A 24,688-nucleotide genomic window follows, 5' to 3' on the forward strand; every position below is an offset into this window, starting at 1 on the left:
TGAATAAATAATAATTTCTTCCACATGGTAGTCTAACAACACACTAAGTCAATGAGAAATCTAGCTAAGCCTAACCATCTGTTTATTTGCTGGAGTTGTGACGCAGTTATAAGACATCCATGGAATACTTTCGTTATTGCTGTTACGTTCGACCACATGGTTGCCTAACACCACACTAAGTCAATGGGGGTAGTCTAGCCTAGCCATCTGTTTATTAGCTGAAATTGTGACGCAGCTATAAGATATCTATGGAAAACTTTCGTTATTGCTGTTATCTTCGAACACATGGTAGCCTAACAACACACTAAGTCAATAGAAATCAGCCTAACCATCAGTTTGGATTTTTTTTTTTAAACAATCACACTTTGCGTATGATTCGGGTAATAAATTAGGAACCGGGTATAGTATCGCGTCGAGCGGGCCCCTTCGTTATTGCTGTTATCTTCGACCACATTGTAGCCTAAGTTAAAACCAACTAAGTCAATGGGAAATCTGCCTAACCGTCGGTTTGCCAATTTTTTTTTTTTTTTTTTTTTTTTTAAATCACACTTTGCTTAGGATTCGGGTAATAAATTAGGAACCGGGTAGTATCGCGTCGGGCGGGTACCCGGATAACCCGTGCAAACACTAATATATATGACAGAGTCATTTGTAATGTTTGGTACAGGTGCAATTAATGTTCCCTAGTTACACTGCTCAATTTTATTGCATTCATGTCAAGTTGCAATGCAAACCCAAACGAGGAAATGCTTTAGGTGAGAACCATGCAGGCTAAAATTAATGTTTTGGAGTTTGTGGTTTTACTACATTTGAAAGGTTTAATTTGGTCTGAATCAAAACAAATGACATTTGATTTTCATCAATTATATAGTTAAAATTACAAATTGTCTCTGATCAAGACCCAGTAACATATTTGAGACCAGAAGGGTTCAAGACAGACTTCAGCAGTTCAAGACCAGCAAAAAGAGGTCTAAAGACAGATCAGTCTGGAAATCTAAGCTTGCACAGAAACCTGTTTTAGTATTTTTGCCGACCAAATTTTGGTACTATATTTTATTTTAAGAAAACCGAAAAACCGATAATCAAATTGGAAATGTAGGAAAATACAATGATGTTGCTTCTGTGTATCATTTGTTGACTTTGGTTTATATTTGCGGTTAATTTTGCAATATATCAGCTAATTGCAACAAGAAACGTTTCTGCTAGATGATATTGTCAGGTACGATTGGCACAAACCATACACCAGTGCTTGCATAGATTGTAAAGCAATTTTTTACAATCTCTTATTGGTCATAATCGGGTTTAAACTTGGTCCAAGTCTCTAAAAATCCCAACCTACTCGTGAAGGGCAGCACCTGAACTCCCTAGACAAGAAAATAACACTTAGTTTATCGTGAATTGCACCACTGTTAATCTGTAATCGTTTTTCACTATGCTACACCGTACCTTCATCTTTCTGGAATAATAATAATTATCTTAATATGCAAAGATTGCATCCCAGAAACATATTCGTAACAATGCTGAAGTGACCCAAGTATATAGATAAAATATGAAACTTTCTTATTTCTTGAGGATTCCATTACCTGACCCTGCAAACTAGGGCAAACTCAGTTGCATTTCCATGTACAGTACTGTAATTGGCTGGAGGGTACATTTAACATTTAAACATACTTGATGTAGTCCCTTTAATATGAATAATAATGAGTCACTTTGCATATTTTGTTTAGTTTTATTGTTATACTGTAGATATCTCTGAACATCGTATGAGTCTTTGAGACATCCCATTGTTACCAAGAATAGTCTAAAAGACTGAGGACAGTTGATATGTTTATACCTATGTGTACATTGTACATATTTCCATATCTTTAACTTTAAGCATCTTAACTTGCACTAGCATACATTTAGAAGAAAACAAAAATGTGATAAATACTGCAATATACACATTTTACATGCATGCAAATTACACTTTCTCACTAGATGGCATACAGTATCTTCCTTTACACGTTGTATTTTATGAGCATTGAATAATAAATGTAATTTTCTATCTTGAAGTATATATGGGATTCCTGTACTGATAGTTGGGAATTAATTCCTACAAAGAGACTATTACATATTGTGAATCATTCAAATATGTGACGTTGTCTTCCACTCAACTATAATTTGAGTATTCTGTGGCTGAATCTACTATTGATCTGTTCATTGTAAGTGACCTTCAGTAAATAATGTTAAAGCATGTGACTGATTGAGAAATTGTGAAAGTAGCTTGGTTAGAAACTAGAGTTTAGACTCATCAGGGTAAATGTTCACTGGTTGTCAGAGATGACCAAAGTTTCTGTTGGGACAACCAAAATCAGCTATGGGTGTTGCCAGGGGTACAACTTAAGTTGTTTACAAAAATTAAAAATTGGGATTTGCTATCACCCCAAAGCTGGTGTTCTGTTCACCAACATAAACTTGTATGAACACATCTCTCCTTCTAAGTGTACATCCAGCAGTAACATATATCAGTCAATGTTAGTTTTTTTCGGACCAAATTTGCTGTTCAGACATTCAAAAGGCCTAGTTGTCCAAGGGGCTAAAAAAAAAATCCTTAAAAATATGCCCTGCTGATCTTCCTTTGGAGGAATTTGTCATAGCCAGCCTTGTGTACAAGTACAAATAAATCCCATGAGAATTCAATACTGTATGTAGGTGGCAAAAAAGCTACAAAGTTTTCACAATTTCTTTTTCCGTTCTTCATCCGTTGCAAAATATCAGCTCGTTAAATCAATCATGCAATCACTTGAAGTTGTTGCTAAACAAATGAAAGTTGTCAGTACAACACACGTGATGTGTTGATCACCTACTGATTCCAGTGATATTTCAGTGGGGCAAGACTTGCAGACTAAGTTAACAGCGAAATGTTACTAGCTTTGAAACGCGTGCAAAAGCTCTATCTTAGGGTGCTTTTACACTAGATCAGAAATATTGTTTCCAAGGACTATACAGACTTTATCTGATAAATGTATTAAAACATATATGAACTATGGTGCTGGACAGACAGTTCTGTGATGGGTAAATGAACGAAGCCAAAGTTGATGAAACTGAGCTACATATATACAAATTTATTTAAATCATAATTATAGCTCATAGACAATGAGATAGCTTATAGGTGTGAAGACTCGGGCAAAAGGAAACAACCTAGTTTCGAATGAGGTGTTACAGAAGTGTTAGACACCACCATCGTTCCCAGAAAATACACACACAGCTTGCTATCATCGGTAATTAGACACTAGTGTACAGTCAGTACATACAGCTGCAGTCAATACCCACAGCACAGTGTACAAATCATATAGTGATGGACATCTCAGGCCCAATTAAAGATACTGTAACAAGGTATCAGGTTTCATTACTGTCTGCATTTTGTAGCAACAAGAGAAAAACTTCATTTGCAAGCAACGGAAAGTTAACTTTTTGAGAGTGCGGCACGCGGTTTGGGGCGATTTTTCAACGCCTTAAAACTGTACTGTTGAAAGAATAGTCCAGACCAAAAAGCAAACTACAGACATAAAAATTGAAAGGGCGAAAAACTGAACCCAATTGTCAAAATCCCATCACAACAGCATGTTTTGTTTTTTAAGGTTATACAAATTCTAAAGTTGATTTGGCAAAATACAATTTTATTAATGATTAAGAAATAAACATCTATAGGCAGTATGAGAACAGAGCACACATAACAATCAGCTAAGAGTATTGTGACTTTCTAATACTCAGAGGGGCAGGCAATGGTGTGGTCACCCCCCCCCCAAAAAAACAAAAAAAAAACAGAATAGAGCAAAGGGGGGATCTTGAGCGGGAGAATTTGGAGGCATGGAAGAAATGTGGGAGAGATATCACACAAAGTTTCAGAAATGTGGAAATTGCCCCTCTCCCACCCTTACTCTTTTCCCCTTCCCCCCCCCCCCCATCCAGATGAAGAGATCTGGTTATGTCACTGTTTAAATCATTTATTATACTTGCATTTGGAAACCTTAAGTTACATTCAGCATGACAAATTTACAAGCTAAGCATTATGTACAGTATAAATGGATGAAAACTCTTGGAGAACTTTCTGTGTTAAGAACTAGAATCTGCATGTTTAGTTTAGTAGAAAGAAGGGATTAGGAGGGACACTCAAGTCCCCATCAAGGACACTATAGGGAAAAATGAAGACGCAACCACTCAGACCGGATGACAATGCTTAAAGAGATGTCTGCAATTTATATTTCATCATTATAATATTGGTATTTTTTCAGATAAGGTTAAGATGACTGTGATGTCATTCAAGTCAAAAGATGCTGGATCTGTTTTTACTCAGCCTCCTCACTTTGAGTGTTATCTTGGAGCAGGAGATGATGATGCAGTTGTGACTTCAATTAGAGCTTATAACACAAGAGGTGGTAACAATGGTCATCCTGTCCCCACAGTGAGTGATACCATGATCTCAGACCTTCCTGCAGACACAGCGGGATATTCTGTTTCCATTACTGCAGCTGTTAATGACATTGCATTTGGTGTTTTCAATTGTACAGCAATGAAAGCTGATAGAGAGGATACTACCATCATGACTATCTTCCTGCATGAAGATGGTGAGTTGAATAAATTAAGCTTAAAAACTGTTCAAAATTTGACTGTGTTTTTGTAACAATGAATTTGTTTCTATCTTCTGTATAGTCAGGTAGGGTAAAAAAAAAATTACCTCAAGTTTTATATAACAAGAGATACATTTATGATTTTCATTATTTTAATTCTTTTCAGCTGGCAAGTAGGAATGTCTTCTGACATAACTGGAAGAAATTTTGTTTTTTGCAAAGAATGAATACAGAATTTGAAAAAAAACTTTGTTTTTATACCCCCATTTTTACCCATTTTGGGGGTAAACAAAACTTTGTGGGGGTAAACAAAAACAACGTTCTTAAAATAAAATATAGTTCTAGAAAATTGAGCAAGTCAAATTGCATGAATGAAAATTCATTTTCCTGGTCTTTCTGTGTAGAACAAGGTATGTTGTAAAGACCATGTGCATTTCTGCAACATGGTTCCTTGCCATTTCACTCTAAATAGTATGGTGTCAACTTTGAAACATAAACAATTTTTGTATGTTTCCTTCCATGTTTGGTATACAACTGATATGTGTAACATGTTCAATATAAAAATTGTCAAAACATTGATATTAGATATTAGTAGGTCTATATGGTATTTGTAATGTCTATAGCTCGATCTTGATCAAGTACGGTAAATGACAAAATGCATAAACTTTAAAGCTCTCCCTCATAAAATTGTTAGGAGTTGAAATATCTGAAAGTTAGACTATATATAAATGACAAGGTGATCCTCTTCAAGGTGAGTGTGATAACTATAAACATGGAAACAGGAAACCTTGTATTCTGAACAATATGAATGTCTGTAAAATGCTGTATGCTACTGTACAGTATACCAACCAGATATAATTACCTATAGAAAATATAGGCCTAAGGTGATCATTCCATGGCTACAGTTACTTAACCTACTGATGTAGCCTACATAACTTTTTTAAAGTGGTCTGTTATATGATACATGAGGGTTGCAGATGGAGTATATATTGTCTTAATTCAGTAGGGCAGACACTGACATCCCCAAAAGGCAACATTTTATGACGATTATAGGTTTTCCATGCAATCACCGCCCCCCCCCCCCCCAACCAGCTTCCCTCCTCCAGTCCTGACGACCCTCCTAATATATACCAGCCTAATTTAGAATTATGTTAGGCATATACACGCCTATAATTTAGGCTACCCCAGTCTCAAATGCTGAGCTAATGATGTTCCAGCCTTTTAGGGTCTAGCCTGTTCTCTTGTACTATTCTCATTGTGTTAGGCTACCAAAGTATTTAACATTAGGCTAACTGCATATATAGACCTTCCCCATTTTTGGTTCCTTGCATTTTGCAAAGCAAGGAACCTATGCATTCAACTTGGCGTGTGTGTGTGTGTGTGCTTGCTTGTGTACACTATATCTCAATAAGGAAATGATGTATCATGATCAAACTTGGTGGGTGGATAGCCCATTGTAAGAGGAAGATCCCTATTGTTTTTGGTGCCCGCAAAGGTCAGTTTGATGCCAAAAACCAATATATTAAAAACAGCAATAACTCCCATTGACAGGGTCCGACATGGTTGATATTTAGGGAGCAGTTGTGAATGGGGTAAGGTATCGTTTCAAAAACTTAACGGTCATGTGATCGAAGGTCACCAAAGGTCAATTAGGGGTATTAAACTAGTACTTTTGCGATAACTTGAGAACGAATTGTCCGTTAGGGTTGAGAGTTGCTTCAGTGTAATCCAATTGTCAACCAGCATCTGGGTGACCCTTGACCTCAATTTGACCTCAATTTGACCCCAGGTGACCTTTGTGTGTGAAGTTATATGAGGTCAAAGTTAATTTCACACATTTATTGCAATAACTCCCAGTGCCAAGGTGTGACACATTTGATATTTTAGGGACAAGTTGCAAATGGTATAGGGGAATATTTTCAAACTTAACGGTCATGTAAACCAAGGTCACCAAAGGTCAAATAATGTTAAAAAACTAGTATTTGGGGGGAGAAAATGGGCAAAGAAAAAATGTTTGAATTTTTACAGTTTTGATGCTTTATTTAGGTCTCACCGATCAAAAATGTCAATGGGTTGACCCCTGGGTGACCTTTGTGTGTGAAGTTATGCAAGTTCAAAGTTAATGTTTAGACATTTAATGCAATTAACTCCCAGTGCCAAGGTCTGACAAAATTGATATTTTGGGACAAGTTGTGAATGGGGTGGTGGAACATTTTCAAACTTAACGGTCAGGTGATCTGAGGTCACCAATGTTATCATATCTGTTGACCCACTTGTAGGTGACCTTATATTTCTTACATTTTCGACGCCATATTCAGATCTCAAAAGTGCATGCCTTCCGATCAAAAATCCGATCACAATTTGTGATCACAAGAGTGTTGGCTATATTGTTGGTTACTTTGGTACATGTAGGACCACAATTACTTGGACTATTTGAGCCCAATGCCCCAATCTTGCTATGATAATATTATGTGTATTGTCATATACCCACCCCTACGCAAGGAACCACAGTGCCCTTGGGCTCTTGTTTTGGTAAACATCAATAACAAATAATTACAACAATGAGATTCTGTGTCTTGAACACTTTTTATAGTAGATGACAGATATTGGGGTAAATAAAAACAACTGAGGGGTGAATAAAAACTAGTTTTTTTAACCCCATTCACACACTTTCTTTTGGGTAAAAACAAACAAGGTGATTCTGGCACATGTGAAAATAGAGGGGTTAGTTGCATTATTACATCTTGTAGAGACATCGTCCAATGTGAAAAAAACTGTTATACTCAAAATCTGTTCAAAATTTGACTGTTTTTGTAACAATGAATTTGTTTCTATCTTCTGTATGTAAGTGTATACCCTACAATAATTAGAAAACCTATTAAAAAAGTTAAGTCTAAAACACCACAGAATGATCACACTTGTAGTATCATAGCTAATTGATCATGGAGTGCAGCAGCATCGCATTGATGGAATCAGTTAAAACATATGGGGCAAAATTAGTTTCCATAAATAGTATAGCAGTGAACTAAAAAAGGTACTAAACTATAGAGAAATATGGAAATCATTTATCCATTGTCAATAGCCAATTCGTTTTATACGTGGTCTTGCATTATCTGCCATTGATACATTAATATCTCCCATTCAATCTACGAGCACTCTGGATGGTTTGACCGGCTTGGTACACATCATTGTCTACTTGTAAATACTGTAAACAGAAAGACTACTAAACATATAGCGGTTGATAACCGACACAGAGTCTGAACGAATAAACTAAACAAACCCTCAAATGTATTTAAAGTTGAAAATGTACTCTCCATCTTGGATGACAAAGCATAATGGACAAAAAACAAGTTTGTCCTTTTGTGTGAGTGTTGTTGCTCAGCATGTCTACTAGAAGCCGTATTACATGTATTGTATAGGAAAAATAAATCACACATGGAAATCTCAAAACTATGCATTATTCACTGAAATCACTTTCCCGATAGCCTGATCACACATGACACACATGCAAGACCTCTACTGTGTATTTGCGATTTCATTTGCTAAGCACATCCACCGATGAACTTACTTATCTTCGTCAATTCTTCATATGCATACATGTGCAGTACCAGCAGTATACTAAGGCCAAAAAAATCTGTAAACTACATGAGTCCTGTATATACATGGACCTTCATCATATAATGTGACTTTATACTATATATGACAGTACTTGCACAAACAAAATTTGTAAGATCATTTTTGTTTGTGTTAATTCAACAGCTTATAAATGATGTAGCAATTGCCACAATACTAAATTTCGTGGGAGCATTCGTGGCTTTCAATTGGGGTTTCCCAAGTTCAAATGCATGGTCAATGAACTTTGTAGTAACTTGCTAGTAGAGCGAAATGTGCTGAATTCATGCATACATATGTTTACCTATATAGGTAAACAATTTGTACACTCTGCATACATGTTTTGATAGAACCTCAGAAAGTTGCCATGGAAATTACTTAGAAAGTCAAATGTAGCACTGCTTCACTTTATAGTAACACTTTCATTACTCTACATGTAATTTCATTAAATGGGTACATTACTCATAAATCAGGCAACTGAAGTCTAATGTCCACAGAAGTATCAAAGACAGATATAATATGTTCAATAAGGTTTTGAAATATACCTGTAATGTCAACAACAAAAGTTTTGTCTTGAAGTAACAATCAAGTTTATTATTTCACATATCAAATTTCACAGGCAATACAAACTTTGCTGACACAACAAGCAATACAAGTATCACACTGTGAACGATGTGAATGCAGCTCTCGATTCATGAACACTGTAGCATCCTTCAAACTCGCTCACCGTTTTGGAATGTATACTTCTAAACTTCATGTACACCTTAATAATCACACCTTTAGAAATTCAACACAATAAATGTGCAATCTTGACATTACCCCCGCCATATTGAAGAAGTTTCAAATTGTTTTGATTAAGTCGACCAATATATTTTTATTCTGCAGGTTTTCAATATCGTTATTATTTAAATCTGAATAATCTACACTGATTGACAACCCAAGGGACTTTTGAAGAATTTCACAGGGAGGTGGGTCAGATAAAAACAAAATTGAACAGAGTGATACAGTATAACAGGTGTATAAAGTGTTACTGATGGGGGTAGGTTATGGTGGGGGAAGGTACTTACAGTGATTTATTAGCTCAAATATACCAATCTGATGGAGGAATTATTCTGAAACACTGTAATTAGTAAGTAACACTGGACTGGAAAGTGATGGGGGTTACAGCATGAGCCAAAAGCCTCTGGAAGTTGCTGTATCAGCTGTATCATAAAAGTGTTTGATCCAGAATATGAAGAATATTTCACCAACCTAGGGTGTCATATATGGTGGTTCAATTATATTGATCAACAAAGGTGGCTGTTACTACTACTAACATGAGCTGCAACGTGATTATTTGTATTAAAGTAGACTTTAACTCTAGGGTTTGCATGAAAACGTAAGTACAGAATAGTATTCTAATATCTAACATTTGTGAGATAAAACATTTCCCTGAGATTTTAGGATTTTTCAAATTACTTTTCAAGTGCACTATGAGAGTGTCAATACTGTTACTAATTTCAATACCGAGGGTGCTACAAAAATGACATTTAAGTGAGCCACATTGATAACTAACTGCTACTGTCAGGCTATACAAGGTACAAGCCTGTCTGTTTGTCATATTTGCCCAGCACTACAGTAGTTCCTCTTCCTCAGTGGCGTAGCCAAGGGGGGCATGGGGGGCGACAGCCCCCCATGAAAGCTTATCGCCCGCCCGCCCCCCCAACCGCCCCCCCACTGGGAATTTGGGTGTCGAAAAAAAAATTACATGTGCGAAAAATATATCATTGGTCTGAATGGTCTCGAATCTCCATGATGACCACTCATGAACAACCCTTCGACCGCTGACCGGCAGTAGGCTATAGTTGCTGAAAACCGGACGTGACATAGGGCATAGGCCAGGTTTTCACTTCTGGGACGTACCCTGCTCTTAAAACTACTAAAAAATCGAATTTTCTAGAACGGAGACAATACTATCGCTGAGAATCAGTCTATCACCCTAATAATGTTTCAGATGCAATCTTTGATGTCAGTTTGACATATAGTTTGTTAGGACATTTTGTGACATCGTTCCTGTAGGCCTATATCTGAGGCCCTGGGATCATTCCTTGACCGACCTGGTGTAACATAATGTGTCCATTTCGAAGTAAATTTATTCACAGATTGTTAGTTGTCATGGGTTTGAACAAATGAGGGGATTCTATCCTGAAACATAAGGCAAAATGGGGCTGGGGTTCCAGTTCACTGCATCATTTGTCAACTTGCACTGGGTTCTAATGTTCATGTCAATTGGAATCACTAATAACAGAATTAATCCACCAAAAATTAAGGCCGCATGAACTTTATTGCAGATTTCCTGAGTGACGAAATTGTAATTTTCACCCCAAATCATGCAACTAGATGGCTGATATCCAGACTGGCAAGTGCAATCTCCAGCGATCTGGCAGGTATTGAAATCTGAAATCTTCTCGGTACGCTGCGCGCTAACTGATGGTGGCGCTCCGCTTAGATAGTACTTGCGGCCGGAATACTCGTATCAATTACGTCCCCCCACGTTTCAAATCGGATTGACACCCATGCTTACAAGGCCTGGGAAGTGTCATTTCCGACAATCTAGGAGGCTTTTTTAACTAAAAAATTTTGGTACGCGCGCCAACCTATGGTGACCCTCTGCTTAGATAGAAACAAAAGGCCCTCCCAGGAAATGGTCAAGCCCCCCCAGCGCCCCTCCCCCCCACTGAAAAAATCCTGGCTACGCCACTGCTCTCCCTTGAACCTCAAAAACTCCACAAATAATAAAATGATTGCCGTGGCTGCTAATACAACTTATATTCTTGCTTACTGGGAAGACAGTAGTCAAAGTCATCTAGAAGCATACTAAACAAGAGTCTGCACAGTTAGTACATGTATGTTATGTACTTATTCAATGCAACTATTGACAGAGGTGAACACCTTGTGAGTATTTCTGTTTGTTCTCTTTTCATTCTCCCTTTATTTCTGGCTCCAAAAGATATACAGTTATTCTAAATCCAAAGCTGTTAATATCTTCTTTTCCAAACAATACGTAGACATGGAGGGCTTTTACATTAAATTTATGTCCAATCAACGTGAACCTTTAAGTACTGCAGACAGTAGTTATGATAGCTATTAATTTTCAGGGAATAATTAGTGTTCAAATTTTATGTACCAGTTTTGAAAGCTCTGAAATCTTATGTAATATACAATGGTTCTGTGTACAAAGACTGCTGTTCATCTTTGCACAATTTGTGTAGCAATTTGCCCCAAAATGTTGCTTTGCATTTTATGATGCGATGCAAGATAAATTATTACCTGATATGATGAAAGAAGATATTCATTGCCAAAACCATTTTGGTTGCTATATTTTTTCAATTTATTTTTGGTTATTTGTTTTTAGATGTGTAAAGTATTTTTTACATATATTCAAAATTAGAATATTTTCTGTGTTTCTTATTTTCATTTTGCTGTGAATGGGCAACTTCTTGTTCTTGAAAACAATATACAGTATATATGTGGCTCACTAACATCCCTTTTGTAACATGTGCCTGGTGATTGAAAAGTAACAGTATGGACCCTCACATAATGCACATAGAAAATAATTTGAAAATACAGGTATTATATAGGTATTATTATGATTTTATTCTGAAAAATGTGAACAATACAATACCCAGGGTTTAATTCTCATTAAACTTTGTTTGGTTCAATGCTGATAATTTCCTGATCATTCCCTTATGTACAGTTAACATGCACTCTTAATTTTTCCGGGTCACTTTTGTTACCCGGATTCCTGATAAAAATAGTTTCATCCTTTTCAGGATAAGTTTAATCCATTCCCGGATAAAATTCAACCATTCCCGATTCAATTTCATTAGGCATTCCTGATCAGAACGTAGCGCTTGATGCTATTGGCTGATGTGCATCATGTGACAAAAGCTTTGATCGCGCTTGAGTGCCCTGCAGCTCTCGAACGTACGCTATTCGAAAACATACGCCATCTTTTCGAAACTTTGCACTCACGAAATGCTCTTATGGATCTCGTAGAAGCAAAATTACTTCAATGGGGATTGGAGAAGTACGTCAAGAATTTCAAAGGTGAGTTATTAGGCACTTTCCATTTCGTTTGTTGTGTTAATCATACGCAATAAAGTTAGTGCTTTGAAGAAGCTATGCTCAATCCGTCACGGGTTTAGTCTGGCCTAGCGTTATACAGTGTACACTATAGTGTGTAGCGTGTGGTGTAAAAACTATAAACGCTACAGACTGTACTGTACAGTACCGTACATGCCTACACACAACAGTATGCAGTACTATTGTGAAGCCTCTATGGTGCTACAGGGCAAACAGTATTACTGTATGGTGGGTTCTAATGTTCAGTTGCTACTTCACCACAAAGTGGATTGTAATTTTTCGATAACCAAATAAATTGAATGACATAAGTAAGGCAGGCAAGGCCTAATAAGGGTTCCTGGTAATTTAGATTTAGGTAATGTAAGACTTGCCCACAGAGGGAATCAGTCTTTCCCTTGTATGTTCTATATAAGGTGATCATTTACAAATAAGGCATAGGCCTATATGCTACTGTAGTGTTGTGGTTGGACTGGGCCCAGTAGTGGAGTGTACTGAACTGTACTTTTGCATTGAAATGAAAACAACACTGATTTTTCGTACTTTTTTTTTAATCAATATTTAAATAAGTTTCTGCAAAAGAAAAAACAGAGATGGTAAATTCGTCATTAAATCGCAAATACATTTGTAGGCTAGTGTCCATAGGTGCATGGTATTGTGTAATAGTACAGTCGACGCTTGAAGTAGCGGTTCCGCGAATATTTCAGGTATACCCGGTTATACCGAGCAGGTATGCCGCTTTATGTTAATGCTTATACCGATGCACCTTAGCATAAAGTTGCTTATGGTCTTGCCTAGTAATGGCAAAAAGAGGGGCAAAATAACACACTAAATGGTATGCAGAAAATTTTTTGAATTCATTATACTGTTCATGGAAATAGATCATAAGGATCTGAGATCCATATTGAAACGTTCTGTAAACTTCATTTATGGCAATATGTTTTAAAATGCAAATTAAGGTAAGGAAAGATTGGCCAAATACAGGTCTTTTCATATTGTGTTCATATACCATACTGTGTGCAAAAGTGGGTGCTGTACAGTAAGCTTGTGATACGAATAGGCTCTTAATTGCATGAGGTCTGCAGATGAAAAATAAAAATTGCAGAAATGAAGTTTCATGGAGGTATTACTGCAATGAATTTTTAGAGAAGTAACATTTTGCTATGATATGTTGTCTTTGCTAAATTTCAGGAAGTCTAGTTTTGTGCTGGCACAGGTCGCCATGAAGCAACAGGCTACCCGGAAAACCGACTGCAATATGTGAGGAAAAAGGACCAAAATTAAGACAAAGAAGTCTGTTCGCGACGCTCATAAACCTTCAAAGCTGGTTGACACAACAGATTTGGAATTGACATCAGGTAAATTAAAATGTATTTATTTATTTATTTATTCATTTATTTATTTATTCTTTCATTCATCCATCCATCCTACCATACATCCATCCATTCATTCATTCATTCATGTAGTTTTTGCATCTAGTGACTTTTGTTGCTTAAAACAATATCAATGATTGTTCTTCACAGATGATGCAGAGGAGTGTGTTATTTCAGCGATGGTAACGTGTCTGAAGACTGGAGTATCACAGAGCCTTTAATATCAGAGACAATAAGAAGAGTTCTGTGGGAGATATTCTTCAGAAAATACACAACAGATGGCATGGTAAGAGTTTTACTCAATACATGTGCTATTCTAGCTCAGTCACTTGACGAACAGGAACCCGAACTAAAGTGCCAAAAGCTTACTGTTGCTGTAAGACTTAAGAAGAGTGAATAATGCCATGTTGTAGGCTACACATTATATATCAACGTTAATTGGGCCATAAGAGTATGGTATGAGTGTTTGCCAGTCCTTTTCTAGCCTTTCCTTGGGTACCTGTTAGGTTGATTGCAATTTTACTGAGCTTCAAAATCATGCAAATCTGCTTTTTCCCTTTCTTTTATGACTCTTCTATATTTAGTACTTTAAATTAACGAAGGTTGCCTCACATTCTTAAAATCATATATGTTTCTCAGAGAGAATGACCTAACAGTTATGCAATGATTGAGAATCACAATGATAATGATGCATGGTGTTGGTGATGGTGGTGGTGATGATGATAGTGAAGATGGTGGTGATGATGATGATGGTAGTGTTGGTGATGATGATGATGATGATGATGATGATGATGATGATGATGATGATGATGATGATGATGATGATGATGATGATGATGATGATGATGATGATGATGATGATGATGATGATGATGATGATGATGATGATGATGATGATGATGATGATGATGATGATGATGATGATGATGATGATGATGATGATGATGATGATGATGATGATGATGATGATGATGATGGTGGTGTTGGTGATGGTGATGATGATGAGGAGGAGCTGGTTGCAAAATTTCAAAATTGTGGCAATGTATGGTTGTATCCTTGTATGTCAGAATGTTGCAATTTGAAAACAAAAATGTGTAATGTCTCATTTATCTTTTCAATAGATTGGCACAAACATACCATCTGTCCTTGAAAAAGTTCAACAGCCACAGCCTTACGTTTTGGCATGAGGACCAAGAGAGCAACCAGAGCAGGTGTTTAGTAGAGTTGAAAAAAGGGGGCTACCTTGCCAATGACTTCTGCAGACAGTTGACATATGTTTTAAAATGCTTGGACTCAATTATACATGAGAAATAGAATGATACAACACCTGGGACTTTTTGAACCAGAAGACTGAGCAATCATCACCTTTTGTTTACCTGTCATGGTATTAATGGATATCACATTATCTTAGATAACAAATTTATCATAGTTTGAGTTCAGTTTGTCCACCCATTTTCAATATTGACAGGTCAAATTGCACTGGAATAGTTCGGGTGAGCCGGTTGCATAATTTAATTGCAAAAATTCCTCATTGTTATGTGTGAGCTGTTCAGATTTTAAAGATGAAGAGAGGGATGGTGTTATTTCTAGTATAAACAGTGAGTGATGCATTGGTACTTCACCTGCCCCCACCATCTCCCCCAACTCAAATCTGCTTATGCCACTCAAAGTAACAAGAGAAACATCATCAAGCATTCATACGTCATAATTCAAGCACTTGTTCATTTCCAAACATGTTGGTGATTCAGTAAAATACTTAAGTTTTCGAAGTATTTTCATTTATTTTAATACATAGAACATTCGATGCAATTAATATTTAATAAAACTTTGCAGAGGTAAACATAGTAAGGAAATTATTTTTACAACATTTTCTTATTCCCATGACAAATCACATCTCTATCATTTCTGCTGTATGGAACAAAGATTTTGTGCATGCAATTTAAAGTCTTACCTATTGTTAAGTTGTACAATATCAAAGTGGTGTCATTCTATAGTACTAAGTTATTTGTAACAAACCAAAATATATCAAAGTATCATTATTTTGTAAATAATGTAAGACCATTTGTTGAGAGGCTGGTGGAGTAGCATTTTTCAGAATTTTTCATTATCCTGCAATATGTAGATTTCAAAGGTTAAAGTTAGCAGGAGATGATCTCTTTTAAGCATATTCTAACATTTGAACCTATTGTAGGATATCTTTAGTAGAGATTTTAAAGCATAAGACATATGCTTCTAGTTAGGATGCAAAGATTTTGAAAGCAAAAAGTTACACATAAATTGCCACAACAAGTCACGAGTTACATATATAACAGGGATATTACTAAAAATAGTATACACTTTTGCTGCCTTGATAAAACTCTCGCATTGCATCCACTTTTCCATTTCCGCTTTTGTTCATCAGTATTGTAACCCAGATCAATCTCTTTCTACAAGTAGAAATAATTGACGTTGTTTGTTAACGAAGTTGTTAAAAAGAATAAAGACATGGCCAAGTTATTTTCAGATTTGTATGTTGTTTCTTATTCATAGCATATCCAGAACGTAAGAACCCTTGAAACGGAATCCGGATCAAATTTATCCGGAATGGGGTCATTGTTTTTTGATCCGGAAATCCGGATCATTTTCATCCGGGCGGGGTCGGTGCCCCTGGGATCCGGAAGCCGGATCAAATTTGATCCGGAATGGGGTCATTGTTCTTTGATCCGGAAATCCGGATCATTTTGATCCGGACGGGGTCGGTGCCCCTGGGATCCGGAAACCGGATCAAATTTGATCCGGAATGAATCAAATTTGATCCGGATGTTTTAAGAGTGTGAAATAGTCAACTTGCATAAGAACCAATCTGTTAAGACAAGACATTTGGAACACAGAATAATATAGCAAATAAATGTACACAAACCAGAAAATGTATAAAATGTAAAGCATTGCAGTATGTGAATTGTCAATATCTTCTTTATTTACAGCTTATGTTTTTCCAGTCAATGGACAGTTTACTCAAACAGTTAATGCAGGAGATACTGGTGTCCTGATAGACATGGAGTGGTCTGATATGACTAAGCAAAGATGGAGAATCAATGGTACAGATGATTTAAAAGATAGGCGTGACATCAATGATTTCATCATAAGCCAAGGAGCTGCTACTGATGATAATGGTCTCTATGAGTGTCATGTTGGCAGTCGAAGAAATGAAGCTCTCCATGGATTGAATAGATTGATTGTCCGTGGTAAGAATAATGTACTTCCTATACTTACTGTGTTGAGGACATGAGTGGTGGTATAATGTTTGTTTTTCACCCAGCAACAGTGAATGTTTTAACTAATGTATTCATTGCAGCTCGGTATTGATCTGAAAAGCAAACCACTTGGTTTCACTAGCATTTTGGAAGATATAATCTGTGAAAAGTCTTGACAGTGTTGCATGAAGATTATAGAAAGAATGTTAACTAACGTTAATTAATGCAACTTAGATGGAGTATTTTTTCTTACCTCATCCCAATAATTGTATCAATGTATGTATAGAGTATGAAATTTTGTAGTTGTATGTCATTGGAGCCTATTGTGGATATTTCAGTTGCTATAGTAATGGACGATATGGTAACAGTTCATGTTCTGGAGTAGCAAGTCCATTATCTGGCAGAGGGTCAAAAGTTGGCCATCTGTGTGTGTGTGTTTGTAAAATCTGCCAGTTGCATCAATCAGCTGGACCCATTTCTTCAAGCTTGGTAGGCATGTGTCCCATGATGGGAACTACATGTGTCTCTGAGAGCAAATTGAGTCAAATTAAGTGAAAAGTGAAAATTTTCTTTATAATAGATCCAAGTGGGAACTAAAGTTGAATCGACATGCAACCTTCACATGTGTATTTCAAGTTCTATCAACTATTTAAGTCAAAGGGTTAAAAGTCAAATCTATAATTTCAATTCAAATTTGTATCAAATACCTTTCCTAAACAGCTATTCCAATTTCTCCAAACTTGGTAGGAAGGTACCCCATGAAATTATCTTGTGTCTGGGATATATTCAGAATGAAACAAAGACTTTCTGCTATTTAACGAAGAGGGAAGTACTGACTTAGAACCTACACAGGTATAATAAGAATGTCAAGCACAACCAACATATGTGCTGACCATGGTTACTGAGGCTGATGGTCAACAAAAGTGTTAAAGGTCAAATTAAGCAACAGGCAACTTTTGCTTTCACAGGTTTCCATGGCAACTGAGGTCAAAGAACTTTGTATAATGTTAATAGTACTTATATGTAAAACTCTCCTAAACAACTCAACCGTTAACCTTCAAATTTGGTACAGACAATTGCCCCATGATAGGGACTTATTCTTAGAAGACCTTCTGCATGAAAGTTCAGAGGTCAAAAGTTGAATGACCCAAAAAGCAGCTTTTTGATATAAATACAAGGGAGACAGTTTGAATAGAAGGCAAACCTCAAAAGTTAAGTATTATCAAAGTATATAAATGTATAATATATAAATAATATATAATAAATAATAATATATAAATGTATTAATATACAATGGCAACAGCTGGAGGTCAAAGCTCAAAGGAATCTAAATGAGTTTATGAATGTTTAAATTTTAAACCTGCTTTATTGTAAACTTATTCGTTAGCGGGTATTCACAATGAGATATCCTCTTCGCTGGAAATGTTTCTAAATTTTACATAGAGAATACAATAATAGCTCTTCAACAATATTTTACCTGCTGTGTGTATGTAGTTACTGAGGAATGTAGTTTGATTCCTACTGTAAAGTTCTAATCTACTCATACTATTTAGTCAACTATGGGCATTATGCTTATAATGGAGCTGTGCTCAGTGTTTAACAAACTGGTGACCTACATACTGATCATTCTTCATTCTGTCATGACCCAAATATTCAGGGTAGCTGTAGAGTATGTCAATGACTGTTTTAAGCAAAGCACCAGACATTGTATTTCAATATACCACATATCTTTAATATTAATAAAGATATAATATGTATTTATGTAGTGCAATAGTAAATACCCTGTGTGTATTTGTCGATATGGCCTAGACAGCTATTTATTATTCTATATGAGTATGATAATGCAACTGGTGTAACACTGATAAGGACATACAAATATTGTGCATCATATTGCGTAGCTGCATTGACAAGTTGGAGGGGGAGGTGGCACAGCAAATTGAGAGCAACATGGGGGGGGGGAGCATGCTGGTAATACAGACTGGCACCAGAGGTTTTCATCCTTTCCAGGGCTTAATATCGGTACAATTTTAAAGTCAAAACATATCTCCCTTTTCTTTCGGAACATGGCAAACTGAAATCATTTGTGGGTGCACCAAACATTTGGAGAGAACTTGCCTCAATTGGAGATGCCACTGTGTAGCTGTAACCCAACAAAGATGTAATACGAGCATGTAAAGTGCCTTCTAAGATTAAAGCCTTTGAATATTTTTTGATATCACACTTTTGTTTTCTTCTACCTTTGTTTGTTTGAGAACAAAGCATATCATGATCATCAACATTGGTTGAAGTCTGATGACTTATTAAACAAACTGATGCTTACATTGCAACTAAGTTGCCCTAAAAATGTATATTTAGCTACGGAAGCGTAGAAGGGACATTGCATTGACGCATTACCAACTTGACAAAACGACAATTATCTGCAAATTGACGAGTTGACGAGATGGTAACGTGACAAAAATCAGAAAATTGACGTTTTGACGAGATAACGGATCTCGTCAATGCAGCAATTTTCTGCAAATTGACGAGTTGCACACTTACTACCATCTCGACAAGTTGACAAAATTAAGAAAATTGTCGTTTTGACGAGATAACGGATCTCGTCAATGCAGCAATTGTCTGCAAATTGACGAGTTGCACACTTACTACCATCTCGACAAGTTGACAAAATTAAGAACTTACTATTCACTTACTACAATCTCCACAAGTTGACAAAATTCAGAAAATTGATGCATTAATTGACGAGATCCGTTATCTCGTCAAAACGTCAATTTTCTGAATTTTGTCAACTTGTCGAGATGGTTAAGTGTGCAACTCGTCAATTTGCAGAAAATTGTTGCATTGACGAGATCCGTTATCTCGTCAAAACGTCAATTTTCTGAATTTTGTCGTTTTGTCGAGATGGTAGTAAGTGTGCAACTCGTCAATTTGCAGAAAATTGTTGCATTGATGAGATCCGTTATCTCGTCAAAACGTCAATTTTCTGAATTTTGTCGTTTTGTCGAGATGGTAGTAAGTGTGCAACTCGTCAATTTGCAGAAAATTGTTGCATTGACGAGATCCGTTATCTCGTCAAAACGTCAATTTTCTGAATTTTGTCGTTTTGTCGAGATGGTAGTAAGTGTGCAACTCGTCAATTTGCAGAAAATTGTCGTTTTGTCAAGTTGGTAACTCGTCAATGCAATGACCCTTCTACGCTTCCGTATTTAGCTGTCCCTGTGGCAACAATTAACATGAATCCTGCTGTTGGTGTTAACACAGGACAAAATCAGAAAAAAAAAAACTTGTCTTTCATGTCATTAGTATAACCCAAGTGTCATAATGATAATGCTGTGTGATATATTTTCTGCTGAGCTTAAGAATTTTTTAATTTCTTGGTAGGATTAAAATGTACTTGAAGCTTGTGCTAACAACTTAAATCTCAAATATTTTAGTGTTTGTCACCAATATTTTCATGTACATGTGTCAATCCATGTCAAGGCATGTATAAAGGCTTGCAGCGTCCAGGTATGGCTGATATTGAAATGATATGTGCCCAGATGTCTCAAAGGAGGAGAATTGGCAAAATAGTGTCTGTTCATGTTTTGTATGGCAACACCTAATTGAAACCCCATAGTCTAATTTAGAGGATACGTTTTTTCAAGAGTAAGTCTTGTCTCACAGATTAATATATATTATGATTAAAAGACCTAGTCTTTAAATTAAATATATGAAGTGTCACAAACTATAAGTGCCTCTTTTCACCAAGATTAATGTTGTCCAGTTACAGAGTTTTTGGCAATGGACAATTCATTATCATGGACGTTAAATATGAATCTAAGAGACTTTTGGTCAGCTTGCGGCTTTGATAAGTCAACAAAGGCTTCTTCACAAGTTCCAATTAGGGATAGTCAAAGAAACGTGAATGTCAACATTTTTGGCATTAGCATTTTTTGAGTTGCTCTGACTGTACAGGGTATATGCCCTTCATGATTAATGCTGTAAATCAATAAGAAAAAGAAAATACCACAATTTTTTCCTTTCTCTTCCACTTTCTCCCCTCAATAACCACCCCCCCCCCCCAAGAAAGGAACCATCAAGGAATATGCTACTACCCTTGTATAATTTCCTCCACTATGTTCTTCTTGGTTTTCCTTTCTGTTAACAGCTTGTAGCTCTGGTAGATGGGGTCCACCAGGATGTACTGGTATCTGTGACAATTGTTACAATGGAGGAGTTTGCGATGATGAAACTGGGAGATGTATCTGTGCCCCGGGATTCATGGGACAAAACTGTCTGACAGGTTTGTACAGATGTCTGCGAACTTGTTCTTTTGAGGTTTTCTTTGCATGATGGTGAGGGGCAACATATATGGGACACTATGTTGTAATTCCTCCTCTTCCTATTCCTCCAAAGAAACCTATGTTAATAGTTTGTAATAATATTTATGAAAAGCATCCACTAAGTTGGGAGTTCTAAACCCAGCCTTTGTTAGTACTGTTCCCATTAGATCATCCATTTACCGTTTTTGGTGTGAAGGTTAACATAAATTTGGTTCCCAGGTAATATTGTTCTTTACTTATTCTATTCCTTAACCTTTTACTGTAGCAACATGCATTTATCACAACAAATTTATGCCCAAAGCAATGTTTAATAGCATGATCTCCATTAATACCGCTGGATTCAAATTTAATGAAATCTAGAAAAGCCCAAGGGGCAAGGACTTTGTTTAACTTTAACCACATTTTACTAAATAGACACTGCTGAAATATGGATATATGAAGGAGAGGAACAGTAGCTACATTTCACCTTTTGGAAAAACCTGATGCTGAAATAGCCAACATTGTCTCACATTATTCATATCAGAGGAAGCAGTATATAAGTATTTGGTTCTACACGTGGTTCCAAAACTATTCATGTGGCCATAGGTGGCGATCATTGGGGGGACGGGGGGGACATGTCCCCCCCAATATTTTATGTGGGGGATATAGTATCTAATATCCCCCCCCAATATTTGGTGGCATAGTTTTTTTTAAGCATAATTTTTGTATTTTTTTATGATATCGCTAGTAATTTCAAAATAGAAAATGCTTAGATGCAACTTACAAGGCCTGGGAAGTGCCATTTCCAGCGATTTGGGAGGCATTTTCGGCCAAAATTTTCTTTTTCGCTTCGCGCCAACTTATGGTGGCGCTACAATTAAAAAGTCTGGGTACAAGCTTTGCCCCTCCCTTGGCAAATTCCTCGCAAGGCGCCTGTCTAACCGTTCACAATTTGTTACTATATATGACCGAAAGTAGTTTTTACTTTTTTTTTCTCGAAATGAATAGCTAGACGGACCGCATCCGTAATTAAATTTGGTTTGCATCTTGTGTATGAGTGTAAGTACGTACAATAGTAGTATAGTAGCCGTTATAAGAGGTATTAATATTTGTACACCAATAAGTTGACTGTCTGAATTTTCGAAAATTCCTTGACCAACATTCTTCATCATACATCCCTCTACTCGTGCAATTTTGACCGGACTGTTAGGGGTTGAGGGGGAGTTGGTTGTCCGTAGATTAAATTTTGTGCAACATTATGGGTATGTTTTTAAGTGAATTTTTTATTCAAATTCTGAACAAATAATGGGCTTAAAACCTTCAAAAGTGAGGCTGACGGGTATTGTGGGCCGTTACGTAGAATTACCTACAAAAGCAATGATCCACAGGAGATGCAATGAGGTTGAACATGATGTGTGACAGGTGACAATCTTGAGAAAGGTTATGAATGACAAAAAAACTATTAGGAAAACTTGGTGCTCAGGCAAAAGTGTACATCTGGTTGGTCATTTTCAAGCCCGAGAAGTGCCATTTCCATAGTGCCATATTTGAAACAGATCGCCGTCCCTGCATGTGGCTGTTTATACAGTAGATAGTCTGCACCATTTTCATGGTGGTGTCACAGCTGGTAGCACATGTGAGTTGATAAATATCTCCCTTGACACACAGTGGAATAACATGAAATACAGTTTTTGAAACTATCGAGTGTGGCTCTTCTTTATTTCAGACTGAAAGTGCTGATTAATTTTACATTGAAAAACAACAAAACGGATAAATATTTTCTTTCAGGGTGCGGTCCTGACAAGTTTGGCTATTCTTGTGAGTTTGAATGTACTGTTGGAAATGGAGCGACTAATAACAGTTGCCAAGGGAGACTGTTTTGTCTCATAGATCCTTTTGGTTGCAGATGTAACTCTGGATTCAAAGACCTTACTTGTTCAGTGGGTGAGTATTTTGTTGATGTGCTTTTGTTCTTGGAAGTGATTATTAACCAATCTATAGGCTGCAAATGTGAGCCATGGTAGCAAGATTGAGAAAGGATGAGTTATTTGCTATGAGCCATGCCCAGCTGAACCGGTAATTTTCACCATTTGTTGATGTTGGAGGTTATCTGGATGTAAAATTTATTTTATAACGTGCAGATAGTTCATAGTTCAGTACATGTCTCAGTGTGTGAATCAAGTGCAGTTTAGTGTACTGCTTAATGTTTCAGCATGTACACTTATTCATGTTGATTCAATTTTGTGATGTACCATGGCAGTATTCAATTCAATTCATTTCATTTGCCTATCAAATCAGTGGTGCAGTTTAAAAACATAAGATGAGAAAATTTAGAGTACGTTAACATAATTCATATAATCTTAAAAACAAGTATACCATATGAAAAAGCGTTGACTTTGTCACTTAATGAATGGAAACCAGAGAGGAAGTTTCAAATAAACAAAAATTAAAGCAATTTTCTGGCTACCTATAAGAGAGGATTAAAGACCAAATATGGAGGCAATTTTTTTTTTTTAGATTTTCCATTAATTTAGGAGTTTACATACCCATAATCAACATGTGTAAAAAATAATCTTCGAAAACCTACTATAACCCATCAAAAACGACCACGAAAATGGTCATTGTGGGTAGTCACGTGACATGAACCTCTGGAATGTCTGAAAACAGAGATTGACCCAAAGGAGCCTCTGGTCACCGTGTGACGTCAAAGTTTGTATACCGCGAAAATCAAACGCTGATATAGGCACTGTTTGTACACAGATAGCGAACAATTGTACTGTTTTTGACTTCCAATTTCGAGCGTTTGAAAGCTGTTAGCTTAAAACAAGAACACATGAAGGTTAACAACAAGTTCTAAGACAATTATAAGCAGAAATTTTAGTTAAATTGCTTATTTTATTGGCAAAATTTCCACTCAAATGGAGGCATCTTTTACATAGCGTAGCGTCAATACGTCCGTACGGTACAATATACTTACATAGTACTTACTCGTTTTAATATCCAAAAGTATACAAACACAGAAAAAGTATCCTGTCAATAACAAATTTAGCAGTGAATATCCTAATCCACGTTTCTTGTTCAATCCTGGGCGAAAAACTATACCGTGAGTCTGTGTAATTCCATAGAGTTAGGTCTAGTTGAAACAGGCCTTGACCAGTACTAACATCCCACAATCACAAGACAGTCACTAACGAAATAAAACGTCCGATCGCTACATACTACCGTTTTTATTCAACTCCTTAGAACATGCAGATGTCGGAATAAACAGAACGGACAATATTACACATGTATCACGAACTCACGATACTGGAATACAACAAATGAAATAGATAAATCCTAACATGGCTATTTACACATGCTGTGAGCCAACGCCGGCGAGAGTTGTAACTAACTACCGTACATGTACTAACAATGCTATACCCTTGGCACGGTATATATAT

The 24,688-nt window shown here is 36.6% G+C and overlaps 1 protein-coding gene and 1 long non-coding RNA gene across 7 annotated transcripts in view; both read left to right on the forward strand.

The window, feature by feature from the left end:
* Positions 1–24,688, forward strand: part of LOC139982824 (uncharacterized) — a 220,871-nt gene that overhangs the window by 66,518 nt on the left and 129,665 nt on the right. For 3 of the 6 annotated variants that reach the window (XR_011798390.1, XM_071995940.1, XM_071995938.1), the window contains exons 2-5: positions 4,275–4,607; positions 16,681–16,941; positions 21,095–21,229; positions 23,037–23,192. The exons of 2 other annotated variants lie outside the window; for them this stretch is intronic. Coding sequence is in view for 3 of the 4 variants with exons in the window: in XM_071995940.1 (XP_071852041.1) it covers positions 4,275–4,607; positions 16,681–16,941; positions 21,095–21,229; positions 23,037–23,192 (885 nt within the window). In the remaining variant the exon portion in view is untranslated. The remainder of the gene's footprint in view (positions 1–4,274; positions 4,608–16,680; positions 16,942–21,094; positions 21,230–23,036; positions 23,193–24,688) is intronic. One more of the 6 variants, XM_071995950.1, reaches the window with a different exon arrangement.
* LOC139983223 (uncharacterized) lies at positions 12,174–16,539 on the forward strand. Its single transcript, XR_011798558.1, has 4 exons — positions 12,174–12,311; positions 13,536–13,702; positions 13,868–14,003; positions 14,839–16,539. It is a non-coding gene; the product is annotated as an uncharacterized lncRNA (long non-coding RNA).

Source organism: Apostichopus japonicus, chromosome 2 (genome assembly GCF_037975245.1).
Source record: "Apostichopus japonicus isolate 1M-3 chromosome 2, ASM3797524v1, whole genome shotgun sequence".
Taxonomy (NCBI): Eukaryota; Metazoa; Echinodermata; class Holothuroidea; order Aspidochirotida; family Stichopodidae; genus Apostichopus; species Apostichopus japonicus.